Source organism: Syngnathus typhle, linkage group LG10 (genome assembly GCF_033458585.1).
Source record: "Syngnathus typhle isolate RoL2023-S1 ecotype Sweden linkage group LG10, RoL_Styp_1.0, whole genome shotgun sequence".
Taxonomy (NCBI): Eukaryota; Metazoa; Chordata; class Actinopteri; order Syngnathiformes; family Syngnathidae; genus Syngnathus; species Syngnathus typhle.
Window position 1 is genome coordinate 1,286,053 of NC_083747.1, and position 12,695 is coordinate 1,298,747.

At 45.2% G+C, this 12,695-nt stretch overlaps 2 protein-coding genes across 10 annotated transcripts; one reads left to right on the forward strand and one right to left on the reverse strand.

Annotated features, from left to right (window-relative positions):
• Positions 1-585: 585 nt before the first annotated feature.
• Positions 586-9,527, forward strand: fli1rs (Fli-1 proto-oncogene, ETS transcription factor-related sequence). 8 transcript variants are annotated; one of them, XM_061288126.1, is made up of 11 exons: positions 1,186-1,308; positions 4,535-4,610; positions 4,671-4,849; positions 4,972-5,132; positions 5,608-5,811; positions 5,924-6,028; positions 6,804-6,872; positions 6,943-7,002; positions 7,406-7,453; positions 7,600-7,686; positions 8,055-9,527. In XM_061288126.1, exons 2-11 carry the CDS (start codon positions 4,548-4,550, stop codon positions 8,645-8,647), a joined length of 1,569 nt encoding a protein of 522 aa, XP_061144110.1. In that variant the 5' UTR covers positions 1,186-1,308; positions 4,535-4,547; the 3' UTR covers positions 8,648-9,527. The 8 variants fall into 8 exon arrangements, with proteins under 8 accessions (XP_061144111.1, XP_061144115.1, XP_061144117.1 ...); XM_061288127.1 differs by lacking the exons at positions 1,186-1,308; positions 4,535-4,610 and adding an exon at positions 586-802; XM_061288131.1 differs by lacking the exons at positions 1,186-1,308; positions 4,535-4,610 and adding an exon at positions 587-802 and having other exon boundaries at positions 8,106-9,527.
• On the reverse strand, positions 8,552-12,677 carry zp3d.2 (zona pellucida glycoprotein 3d tandem duplicate 2). 2 transcript variants are annotated; one of them, XM_061288124.1, is made up of 9 exons: positions 12,159-12,677; positions 11,554-11,669; positions 10,963-11,066; positions 10,691-10,865; positions 10,517-10,622; positions 10,361-10,449; positions 10,218-10,288; positions 9,835-10,122; positions 8,552-9,757 (listed from the first exon to the last, which is right to left on the reverse strand). In XM_061288124.1, exons 1-9 carry the CDS (start codon positions 12,639-12,641, stop codon positions 9,552-9,554), a joined length of 1,638 nt encoding a protein of 545 aa, XP_061144108.1. In that variant the 5' UTR covers positions 12,642-12,677; the 3' UTR covers positions 8,552-9,551. The 2 variants fall into 2 exon arrangements, with proteins under 2 accessions (XP_061144108.1, XP_061144109.1); XM_061288125.1 differs by lacking the exon at positions 12,159-12,677 and adding an exon at positions 12,070-12,119.
• Between the last annotated feature and the right edge of the window lie 18 nt (positions 12,678-12,695).

Genomic DNA, 12,695 nt, shown 5'->3' on the forward strand with positions numbered 1-12,695 from the left:
GACAATACAAGCTGACCTTGAGTGATGGCAAGTCATTCAAATCTTGTTCAATCAAAAAAATAATTGTATTATTATTATTATTATTATTATTATTAAAGCTGGAAACTCCACCCACTTCCAACCAATGGGCGGCCATTTTGCCTAATGGCGGCTCACCTGCTGTCTGGGTTTGGTCACGTGACATTCGCAAATTGAGCAGGATTGGTCGTAACCTGAGGTTTACGCAACTGTGACGTCATTTTCTGTCGAAAGCATACTGGGCGCCCGTTGATGGTGGATTCATCAATAATATTTCACAACTACATCCAGTTTCTTTTCTTTGACTTTTTTTTTGTTTTGGGGTTGAAAAAATTGCCCCGACCCAGGAAGTTGAGGTCAAATCGACCAAGCAGGCTAGGTTGATCTAAATTTGAACCCAAACTCAACACATCATATAAAATTTGGATTAAGTGTCATTCAATTATTTCCAATTCTCCTTGCGATCCTAAGTAATCTTCAATCTAAACTGAGATCACGTGGCTCCTTGCCCTGAAAAAATTGTTGTTTGAACGCAAGGGTGACTTCACTTCCCACTTTACAGAAAGAGAGCGAGCAAGAGAGAGAAAGCTTGCCATCCGGTTTATGGTGCGCGAGCAGAAAAAAAAAAAAAGAAAAAAGAGCACCACAATGGTTTGCGCCATCGAGTCAATGCACCTCAGCGTCAATTGAAGCCCGCAAATAATTGAGCTGCTAAAAAAGAAAAGCACGAGAAAGAGACGCGTTCAATGAGCAAGCCGCTTCGAATATGGACTGCACCATAAAGGTAAGGACGTGCGTTGAAGTTGTCGTGGACTTTCCACGCGCACGACCCGAAGCCTTCTTCCACCCACACCGCGAGTGAGAGAGTCCTCTGCACTCTTTCCTTCTTGTACAAAATTTCCTCTTCCTTCCCGTTCGTGGTTGTATGTCGGCGCTAGAAAAACACAAGTTAACAGCCGCATCTCTTGCTTTCCCTCCACGCTCGCCATCCAAAAGGGACGCTAATTAGCGTGCGCACCCAAAAAACAACACCCCATTTTTTTCAACCCTTCTCGTTCTCAGCGGGCCGTTATTTATCTCATCACTTTTGTTGTTCTTTTATACTGCACCGCCGTAACCGAAGCGAACCGGCACGGACACTACGCGTGGATTTTCAGTTATTTTTTATTTATTTTTTACCAAAGAGCGCAATTTAGCGAGAAGCGTCGAAGCTGTGCGCAACAATGGAGCGGCAGGTGTCCCTCAGGGCATCGTGGATGGCCACTGGGAAACCAAATACGTGCAAAAGCGGTATTTTATTTCTGTTGATCCTCCTATTTCATTATGTTACGACTGTTTTGACTTTTTGATTCGAACCAGAGTTTAAAAGCAGTCTAAAAAGTGCCGATTTTACATCGCTAACCAAAACCATTCGATATATATGTATTTTTGAAACGCCTCCTATAAAACAACACTTAATAATTCTATATTTAATTTATTCTAAACGTTTTTTGGCTTTACAAATAAAAAAGGCCTCTGGATAGATTGAGGAAGTCCTATTTGAGATATTTTCAAAATAAAGGCGTGTCTCGCGTGATGACGATGTGACGAATATTATATTGTATATTAACGAATTTGACAGTGAAAAAACGATGTTTCAATTGGAATGGGTTTTCACGTTTAAAAAAAAGGGAAAAAAAGTGTCACATGCACATTCTTTCGCACACAATGGCCTGCGCAAAGTTTTCTCTCGCGTCGATTGTGTGTGCGTGCGTGCGTGTGTTTGGTGGGGTTTATTTTAAGTCTAATTTATAGCTGCAAACGGGAGCGCTCGTCAGGTGTCGTTATCTCAACTCAGCAGGCTTCCTGTCTCAAACCTCAGACTTTCCGCACATATTTCCGGCCCCCTGGACCATAGAGACACAGAGTTTAAAACAAGTATAAAAATGAGGAGGGAAAAATAAAAAGCTTTGGTCGACGACTGGAGAGAACTTTTAGTAAAAGGGGGAAAACACACAGTTTGCAAAATCAGCTCAAGTTAACTTTTACTTCTGCTTTTTTTTTTGGGCCTCAGACACGCTCGTAACCTTTGCACAACTTTGTCAGAGAACTCGTACTGCTTGCAGAAAAAAAAAATCACCTCAATAAATGGATAGCATGGCTTCGGTTAAAACCACAAAAGGATGTGGATTTTGTTGTTTCAAATAATAGGGTGAAATTAAAAGAGGCTCCTTAAAACATTACTTTAGTATTTCACATAGAAAAAGTGATCTGTCTTTAAATTCTATTCTTCATTTCATCCAAGTGACAAAAAAATACAAATCTGATGCAGTGATATTTCCACCATTTTGTAAAAAAAAAAAAAAATTATTATTTAACAAAACATCTTTGTTGTAAAATCATGAGTTACAAGGCTATAAAATTTTGGATTGTTTTTTGTAAAATTTTCTGTTCTCATAAAATTGTGTTAGAAAACAATTGGCTTTCTTTGGAACTAAAATATTTTGGCCTAGTTTAGTGAACGTATCATGATAATCTTTAAAGTTTATACCTCGCAAAAAAAAATCCCACTGGTAAAATAAGTTTTTATTCTCTTAACATTTTGACAATCTTTGTTAAAAAAAAATTAAAATCTAACAATCACATTTTCATGGTACAAGTTCATAATACGTGGCAATTATACATTTTACTGTCAAAAAATAAAAGTCATTTTGTAATTTTTTAACTTGACTAACAATTATGCCCAAGGTTTTCACTTATTCTCATGTTAAATGACTTGAAAACAAGTTTTAAAATAAAATTAGAGCATTTTTCACTCAATGTCTAACATTATTTTCAGAAAAGAATTTTTCTGATTAAGAAAATAGCCTCATAATATTACGCCAGTTTTTTTTTTGTTTTTGTTTTTGTTTTTTTACCCCCCAGGTAAAAACCTTACTTATCTGTATTCTATACACATGTTGCTGCTGAGTATAAACAAGACAGCCATTTTCTTTGGGAGGCAGTTATCAGATGGCGGAAAGGCGGAACAGGGGTGCGAAGTTTAACACCTGACAATCGCATCTCCCACCCTCTTGTGTCAAAAGCAATCGATACTCTCCACAACTTACAACAGTCAGATTGATTTGGGCCCGCTAAGATTGATTTTTGGGCCTTGAGCAGCGCTTCTGTTTTGGGCAAGACGGTGTGGTTGGCTGTGATGCAATATGTGGCTGGTGACTTGTGTGGAAGTTGCTCTCTCTTACAACAACACACGACGCTCGTTGCAGCTTTTCAGGGCTCGAAAAGGCGGCGCCAGCTCTGCTTCGTCTCCACGAGGCCGTTGCATTAGCGGTGCTTTTTCTGCTTTGTGGTTAGCCAGCGAGTGATCGAAAAACAACTGCTGCGCTCGCTACTCTTGAGGATTAGTCGTATCTAATGTAGGCTGTTTGGTGCCAGTTTCGGGCCCTTTTCTCACTTCTGCACACGAATATTTCACTCGGGTTGTCACAGTGCTCCATGCGCTAGTACATGAATCAGAATGGGCTAACAGGCTACAAGCTAACCAAGTAACTACCGTTTTTTTCCATGTATAATGCGCCCCCATGTATAATACGCACCCTAAAAATGGCATGTTGATGCTGGAAAAAAGCCATGTATAATACGCACCCAAATTTTGACTCCTACTTAAGTCCGTAAACGTAAAATTATTTTAGAAAAAATATCATCTTTGGGAACAACCGGATGTTATTCTGCCGGTCAGTATCACTGCGCATGCGCTAGCAAAGTCGATAACGAAGAAATGTTTTGGATTTGTGTAGGGTACATTGTGACAGCAAACGAACAGGTGATCGATTTTTTTTTTTTTTTTTTTTGTACCCATGTATAATGCGCACCCCAGATTTTAGGACAATAAATTAGTTTTGCGCATTATACATGGAAAAAAACGGTAATTGGCAACTGTTCCATTTTTGTTGTTTTTTACTGATTGTCATAAAAGAAGGCGTTAATAGTAGTCACGACAAAGCTCCAGTCAACAACAACAATGGTTTGGCTGTGGGATGACCTTGCCTCTCCCCTACCACCGCCACCCTTGACCACAGGGTGTTTTGCAGATTTCAAATGACCCACATCTTTTCAACTTCCTCTCCGTGGGCCCGTGCCAAAAGGTTCTACTGCACATGGCGGCCGGGTTTCCTGTCGGCCGCTGAAAAAGCACACCGCTGACGTGCGAGGCCCAAAAGACAATGCTGGGCTCCTCTAAACAAACATGCTTCTCAGGCTCCGGACGTCGTAGTTGCTGCGGTCTACGCGCAGGCGCATCAACGCATCTTGAAGCTTACGCAGAAGTTCTGAAAGCTTCGTTGGACCCCGCCTACTCGCGCCGCGAAGCCAACCCTACGACTCGCTTGCGCTGCGGTCAAAGACCACAGATTTTTTTCGAAGACTTGTCATCTCACATTTCAGCATTTGCATCGACACCTCAGCATATCCCTTCTGACAGTAATTGAGTAGGAAATCAACAAAAGAGTTTTTTTTCATTTTGCTATCTGCAAAGATCTGGCGTAACCATGGCAAAAACAACAACAACAACAAATGAACCACTGAGCATTTCATCAATGGTGATAATTAAGGTAACCAGGAAGTGTGTTAAAATAGCCATGCACTGACCCACCACCGGCTGCGTTGCACAGGAAGCGCTGTCTGTGGTGAGCGAGGACCAGCCCATATACGAGCCGCCCTACAACACCGCCATGCACATGAAGACTGAGATGACGTCGCCGTGCGGATTCAAGCAGAGCCCCGAGCCCGCTGACCCCGACTGGCCGGCCGCCACGGCACAGAAGAGAAGCGAGCATGTCAACGGAACTAAGTGAGTCAGGGGCGGGGTCACAACGGAATCAAAATACTACAAACGATATTAACCATGAAAAAGGAGTTTTTAAAATAACCTGCTTCCATTTGTTGTTATTTGTGCTAAATCGTGTGTGGTAGCCACGAGTCCCCGGTGGACTGCAGCGTGACAAAGCGCTCCCGCCACATGAGCAACGACGGCGTGCCCATGCCGTACCAGCCCTCGTACCCGGAAGCCCGCGTCAGCCCGCCCAACGTCACCCCGCCCAGCACGGAGGAGAAGCGCGTCATCGTACCGGCAGGTGAGCATCGGACCCGCCCGGTCACTCCACAATCTATCGGAACCTTTTGCTACAACTTGAATTGGACCTTAACAGCTAGCGTTTCAATGAGTCAGTTCCCCATAAGAGTCACTGAGGGATCAGATGAGACTCACCGAGGAGTCGGTCGTCGCGTCATAATATGTGGATATTGCCACACGGCATTGTGAGTGTTAACAATCGGCACGCGGGTACGCCGTCGGCAGCCAGCGCACCATTACGGGCAACTCAAAGGTGCGCTCATTGTTTTGTTCCTGGAAATGACTCAAGCCTTCCTGCCGTGACACATTTTCGGACTGGACATCAAGATATTCAAACGGAGTCCAATTGGACTGGTATAATCAAAGTCCTCAAGGTTAAATCATTTCAAGTGACTCAACAGCGGTTACTACATTTGAATCAACAACAAAGATCCCAGCCATTAACGCCAGACTTCCCACTCTCTTCCCAATATCAGATCCCGAGGTGTGGACGCAGGACCATGTGCGTCAGTGGTTGGACTGGGCCATCAAAGAGTACGTCCTAGAGGAAGTGGACGTCGTGCTCTTCCAAGCGCTGGACGGCAAGGCCTTGTGCAAGCTGACCAAAGAGGACATGATGCACCTCACGTCCGCCTATAACGCTGACATCTTGCTCTCGCACCTCAATTACCTCCGGCAGAGTAAGGCCGCGCCCTTTTCCTGCCTCGGGCTATTTTTAAGTTGGACTACCAAATATATTTGTGGTTCCAAACGATAAAGGTGACATTATTGCATACTGGTCTTTCCCGCCAGGTAGTCCAACTTTCTCGTACTCCACGACCGTCTCCACCAACACGCCGCCGCCGCCGCCGCCGCCGCAGCCGCCGGCACCGCAGCCTCGACTTCAGGTCAAAGCTGGTGAGACTTGTTTTTATTCGCCGACAACAGTTTGCAAATCTCCATCGACCGACTGAGAAGTCCCCGAAACATGACACGGACTCACCATTGAGTCCACAATCGACATCAAACTGCTAATCAGCCCACGACTAGTCACGACTAGGTTCATTTGGATCTCTATCGAAAATGCCTGGATCGATTTTATATTGCTTCATGAGCCCAAACGTAAGCGTGGTGGTCTTCAATTCTGGTTCCCCAAACAAAAGTCCCACCCTGACCAACGAGAGGTTCCGCTTGTATCGTCCGACCACGATTAGCAAATTCTCCGCTTATCGCAACCAAACAAGAGAGCGGGAACGAGCCAGGCTTCAAGAAACAATGCGCCCAGAGTTCAGAGCCGTGTTCCATAGTTTCACCAGTCGAAGGAGGTTCCTTGGCACAACACTGGCCCCGACTGATGAATCCCAAACTCAACAGGCCGTTTCAGGCAGGAAGCAGCTGCAATGGCACAGGAAGTAGGGGTGAGGGGGGGGGAGGGTCGCTGTAGGTCGCACCGCTGGGACACAACTCACAATCTGGTGGAGACAGAGATGGCTCAAACAAAAGAAAGCTCACCCAAGAAACTACGGGGTCATCTCCAGACCTTCTGACTTCTTATCGTCCCGTTGGCCCATTTACGGACTTCCTTCCCGCCCGAGCTTCAATGGCCACTTCAAAAGATTTTGCTGATGCTCTGCAAGCGCACGCCTGGTGCCGTCCGCCGTACTCATCAGTCTCATTGTTCTGTTGTGCGCAGAAAGCAGTTTTGACGAGATTGGCCGTAGGAACAGCTGGAGTACAAACGGCATGACGGTAGTGCCCAAAGGTAAGGAATCAACGTACGGACATGATTCATTCCAACATGTCAAAACGGCTGCCGTCTTCCTTCTTGCTAGGTACCACCATGGAGCATCAACACAGCAGAGTGACAGAACCAGTAACAAGAATCGGCCAAGGTTGGACTCATTGAAAACATCATGAAGTGCAGCTAATGCTAAGGCCATGAAATGAGCTGGCCTGAAAAATGCTAATAGGCCAATTTGAAACAAAGAAATAAAAATAGACGCCCGTTAAGTGACACTTGCTCTAACATTAAAAGTAAAAATTAACATTTGTATAGCCACAGAAATGTGGAGAATATTACCGTATAAAGAAAGCAACGCTACTCAATGCTGCCACCTAGCGTTGCGATCTAATATTGCCTGTGCAGTGTATATCACCGTATTAGCAGCCCAAGTAGCGTCATTTATTGTTTCGTGTCTATTCAACTGTGAGGCAAGATGTTTTTTTTGTTTAGTTAGTGAAATGGCCCTGCTTCCTTCACTGCCACCTGTAATGTCTTCTTGTTACTCTTTACAGACCCCTATCAGACATTAGGGCCCATTAGCAGCCGTCTAGCAAACCCAGGTAAGGAAACTATCGTAGAATAAGTGGAAGAAAACAAATGGGGCCTTTGCACTGTCTGAAAAAATTTTAAAAAAGCGAGAGCCTGGCATAAACGTTACAGGCGGAGGCGACGTCTGTGACCTTTCGCCTTGCTCTTTTCCTCACAGAAGGCCAAGCCGCCCGCTCGTCCAAGAACCGAACAGGCAGGCACAGTTCGCACAAGCTGCCTGACCTCAGCGCCCAAAGGCCTGTGGGTAAGGTCACTGTCCAGAAAATATATCAAACAGTGAAAAGGTCCCATTTGTTCATTTAAATACGGGGATAGTAATCCTATAATATGCATCGGTTTTCCACTCGACCCACTTTTTACGGCAAACGCTTCAAACGACGACACCGTTTAGCCGCTCCCAAAATGTCGACATCAGAACTAAAATGGCCGACATAGGTCCTTGAGACTTCATCGTGCGGCCTGTGTCCACTAACTTCCTGTCCAGTAGTGACACCGATATCGCAGGCTGATTTTTTTTTAGATCTTAAACGGCTGCTTCAAAACAAAATGTCTGACTTCCTGTCAATCTCTGCACGAGTCCTTGAGACTTTTTCATTCTTCCTGCCACGATAGATGTGTCCACCCAGTTACATGACTTGATACTGAGCCACAACTTCTGGACAGGTTCAGGGCAGATTCAGCTGTGGCAGTTCCTGCTGGAGCTGCTGTCGGACAGCAACAACGCCAACATCATCACCTGGGAGGGCACCAACGGCGAGTTCAAGATGACCGACCCCGACGAGGTGGCCAAGCGTTGGGGCGAACGCAAGAGCAAGCCCAACATGAACTACGACAAGCTGAGCCGAGCCCTGCGCTACTACTACGACAAGAACATCATGACCAAGGTGCACGGCAAGCGCTACGCCTACAAGTTTGACTTCCAAGGCATCTCGCAGACGCACCAGAACCACCAGGCGGCCGACAGCGGCGGCGGCGGCGCCATGGTCAAGTACCAGACGGAGATGTCCTACGTGCAGCCTTATCACAGCCACCAGCCCAAAATGAACTTCATGGCGGGCCATCCGCCGCCGCCCATGCCCGTCTCGCCCGGGAACTTTTTCGGCCCGCCGTCCACATATTGGAACTCGCCCAGCAGCCCCATCTACCCCGGGGCGGCCATGAACAGACATCCCGCCACCCATTCCCACCTGAGCTCATATTACTGAGGGCGCACACGTTCCAAAAAGGGGAAGATGAGTTTTGTTCGGAAACGGGCATTCTTGCTGGAAAGTAGGTTGGACGGACGGACGGACACGAGGGACAAACGGACGCCTGTATACTCTTCCTGGGATATTATGAATATACTGATGACACGCTGTATTTACTGTATTCAATTATGGAACCAAGTTTCTCTTCTCCGAGTAGAGCGGATAGAAAAAGTCGACACATCCAAAGCAAGCGAGATCATTCATTTCAAAACTTTTTCCACTTTTAAGTTTGTTAAAAAGAAGGGAAGTAAAAATGAACTACTGATCTAATGTACCTCTGAAAAGTGCTACGTGGATGAGGTGAGGATTAATCCCATTCAAGTTAAATAGGAGTGCCACCAAGTGGCTCCGATCAACACCGAATGAATTTGAGCTTTCTCTCCAGACACACATTTATTTACTTTCTGATAAAAGGCACAACATTTCATTTGAATTTGTTGTTGATCAGGGGCACCTTAAATTGTGACAGGTGTGCATTGAGTCCCATTTAATATGTGACTGGTTATTACTTAAGACAACAGGTAGAAGAGGGTGTGCACACTTGTGCAACTGCATTCTATCAGCTGTAGATGTTTGCTTCCCCTAAGATATTTTTGTCAATTAGCTTTTATAGGTCATCCATCTAGGTCTCATCTTTTTTTTTTCCCCCAAAAATGAAACTGGCTTTGAACAGGGGTGTGTCGACTTTTTCAATCCACTGCAAAGAACTTGTTTGATAGCTGGCGGCGGAAACTTGACTTGCAAGACTTTTGTAAAAGAAATTGTACAGAATCTTCCGTTATGTAGCAAGGCGTCATTTACTCATGTTAATAAATGTTCCCTGTAGCTAACAACGAGACTCCTGTGGTTGCGGCGTTGGGCTTTATTGGTCAAACTCAAAGATATCTTCAAAGGTTCGGCGAGGTTCTTTGACGACCTCCACCGCAGCGGAACCCTTCTTGACCATCTCCTCGTCCTCCCACTCCCAGTCTGCCACCTTACCCATCGCTTCAGGCTTCGTCGCCTCTCGGTTAGTCTTCAGCGTCAGTATCTTCATCGGGGATTTTTCCACGCCTTTCACTTTAGGCTCTGGATGAAGCACAAGAACGTCATCACAATTGTGTTCATTAAAGCCCAGCCCGCTCTTTAAGAATGTTTTTGTTTACCGTGGGAATGTTTGATGATGTCCAAGTCTGGATGGGTTTCCAAGACATCCTCCTCCTCCTCTACCCACTCCACTCCTCTCCCGCCAAACGGCCACTTTAACTCTGTCGGTTGGAGCCGGGGCGTGGTCGGGCTTTGAATGACCTCCAAGGTGGTCTTCACCACGGAAGGTGCTGCTGTGGTGGTGGTGGTGGTAGTGGAGAAGAACAATGGCTGCTTCCTCTTGCGGTTTTTGAAGGGTTGCCCTCTTGGCTGCACTTTCCACCCTCTGCTGGTGGTTACTTCGCTCACTGGAAAATGGGAAGATATGTCAATAAGGGATTTTGTTGGTGCTATTGTACGAAAAAAGGTACAATGCAAAATATTTTGGAAACGGGTTTCTCACAACCGGCAGCAGAGCCACAGCTGGAGTCACAGCAGGCACACACCCAGTCCCAGCCATGGAGCTCCACCCATCTTAGGAGGACGCAAAATGGTTCATTTAAAAGATGTCCAAGTAGTTCATTAAATCTCCAAAAGAAAACCGACCTTCCTAAGTTTGTGTCGTAGTTGCAGGTCTTCGCCGTGGGAGTGGGAACGTCACTTTCAGCCGACATGGTGCAGTGCATGTAGAGATGCTGTGAAACGGACCAGAATTGGCGGTCGATTGGTTTACCCTGGAACAGGTCGCAAAACGCAACTCACTTGGTCCGTCATTCCTCGGAAGTAGAAAGCATCCACGGAAAATCGGACAACGTTGTTCTTGTATGGGATGAATCTGGAGCGACCGTACTTGCTTTCAATCATGCACCTTCGTCATTGGAGGAAGTTCGTTAAAAGGTACACATCCATTTTGTGCTGGACGATTTTTCTTTTTACCCAAAATCCTTCACCACCGGAAATTGAGGCTTGGAGGTGTGCGACATATTGGGTGTGGCATAACACGAGTGGACGTACAGCCTCATGTCTTGGGGCACAGACGGACCCTCGACCTCAAAGTGCATGGGCTCACCCAGGATGTACTTATCAGACGGGGAGAACCTTTCCCACCGAGCTGCCAAATACAACACAAGGAATATGGAATATTTTTTTTCTCCTTTCCCCATTTATGTCGATTCTTCAAAGTTATTTCAAGAGGCAAAGGAGATTACCGTTGAGTGGTGTCAGGATGAAATTGGCTCTGTTCCTCATTGTTTTGAAGATGTGGCGCATGCGCATTTTTGGAAGGTAGCCAACTTTGTAGGAATATTGATACCTATAAAGGCCAAAGAAAAGAGTCATTTTACCGTATTTTCCGCCCTATAAGGCGCACCTAAAAACCTAAAATTTTCTCAAAAACCAACAGTGCGCCTTATAGTCCGGTGCGCCTTATATATGGACCAAATTCCTAAATTTAAACTGGCCCAAAGCATTGTGTCATGAAATCAAGCATAAGTGGCCCGCTGAAGACTATGAATCATGAATCAAAAAGACTATGGATCATTATTTTATGATTATAAAGTCATTTGTTCCGTCTGAAGTTGAAATAAAAAAGATAAAATGGAGAATGATTTGATTTGGATTAAAAATCTGACATGATGCATTAATGGTGCGCCTTATAGTCCGGTGCGCCTTATATAAGGATAAAGTTTGAAAATGGGCCATTCATTGAAGGTGCGCCTTATAGTCCGGTGCGCCTTATAGGCCGGAAAATACGGTAATAACAGCGAAACATAATGTCAAACTTGTGTTGTGGCAGTCACCTGGTGTAATTGCAGACAACGGGCATCACAAAGGGCACGGATCTCCTTATTAGGCCAAGGTGAATCTCGGGGTTGTACTGCAGTGTGTTCGAATAGGTCATCTGTCCATTAATCATCTGCGCAAAAACAAGTCAGACTCAAAATAGACGCAACAAAAATGGATTTGTGTTTTGTTTTTTCTTTTGTCGAGTACACTACCACACCTACAATAAGTTTTACACAATTAACATAGAAAGTAATAGACCGGTACGTTCGTTATTGAAAGCAGTTCAGTTGTCGTGACGTCACCAGTGTGTTTCGCATATTCATGACGTCAAGGCTCATCAATAATACAAATAGTCAGCTATATCACACTTTTAGTCAGTGAGCTGAACATTTGACACAAAGTACAAAAAACGACTTCATCTAACTTCAAATAGCAAAAAGAAAAACAATTGTAGACCTCACCGCCATTTTGTGAACATGTCGCCAGGTGATGTTAACCAGATTATTGAGTTATGCTTTTTGTTGACTTACCCATAAAACGGTTAATTTCATAAAGGCAGATGAATGGCGGTCAACATAAATGAGTGTACAACAGTTATTGTTGTCCCCTAAAAGCTCACCTGTCGTTTGGTTCCACACTGGTCGAGTCCATGAAGGAAATAAATATAATTCTTGGACGATTTTGTTGCTTGACACGATCCCAGTTTGAGCTGATTTATTTCGCTAACACCGAGGATGCTCTTGGGCACTCGGACGAGCATTTTGTCCATTTTGCATGCGGTCCTCACGGTGCGATGACCCGACGGGTCTGCTGGCTTGGCTGGCCCAGGGAGCAAGCGCTCTCGGACGGGTCTGGGTAGAAGCTCGAGGCCGCTAGCTTTGACCGGGTACAAGTGGAGCTTTTCCAGCGGCGGTCGCTCGGAATAGACGAACACGGGTAGTTTTAGGTACGGCTGCGGAAAAGTCAGACTTTCTGAATGGTCAGTCATGGTCCGGTTCGTTAAAGCACTCGTGAATGGAGGCGAGGCACGCCGTAATGGCGTCTTCCCTCCTTGGAAGGAGGAAAACAGCGATAAAAATATAAGGAATAGGAAATAAATCATATCGAGTGCACTGAATTGCTCTGAAAATGTGATGAATTCGTTTTAATCTCGCTT

Excerpts from the sequence above, each read along its gene's own strand:
- fli1rs (XM_061288126.1), top strand. The coding sequence starts at position 4,548 with ATGGCAAAAACAACAACAACAACAAATGAACCACTGAGCATTTCATCA. Across the intron at positions 4,611-4,670 it reads CATCAATGGTGATAATTAAG|GAAGCGCTGTCTGTGGTGAG; the intron begins GTAACCAGGAAG and ends TGCGTTGCACAG. Across the intron at positions 7,003-7,405 it reads AGTAACAAGAATCGGCCAAG|ACCCCTATCAGACATTAGGG; the intron begins GTTGGACTCATT and ends TACTCTTTACAG.
- zp3d.2 (XM_061288124.1), bottom strand. The coding sequence starts at position 12,641 with ATGATTTATTTCCTATTCCTTATATTTTTATCGCTGTTTTCCTCCTTC. Across the intron at positions 11,670-12,158 it reads AGTGTGGAACCAAACGACAG|ATGATTAATGGACAGATGAC; the intron begins GTGAGCTTTTAG and ends GTTTTTGCGCAG. Across the intron at positions 10,866-10,962 it reads CATCCTGACACCACTCAACG|CTCGGTGGGAAAGGTTCTCC; the intron begins GTAATCTCCTTT and ends TGTATTTGGCAG.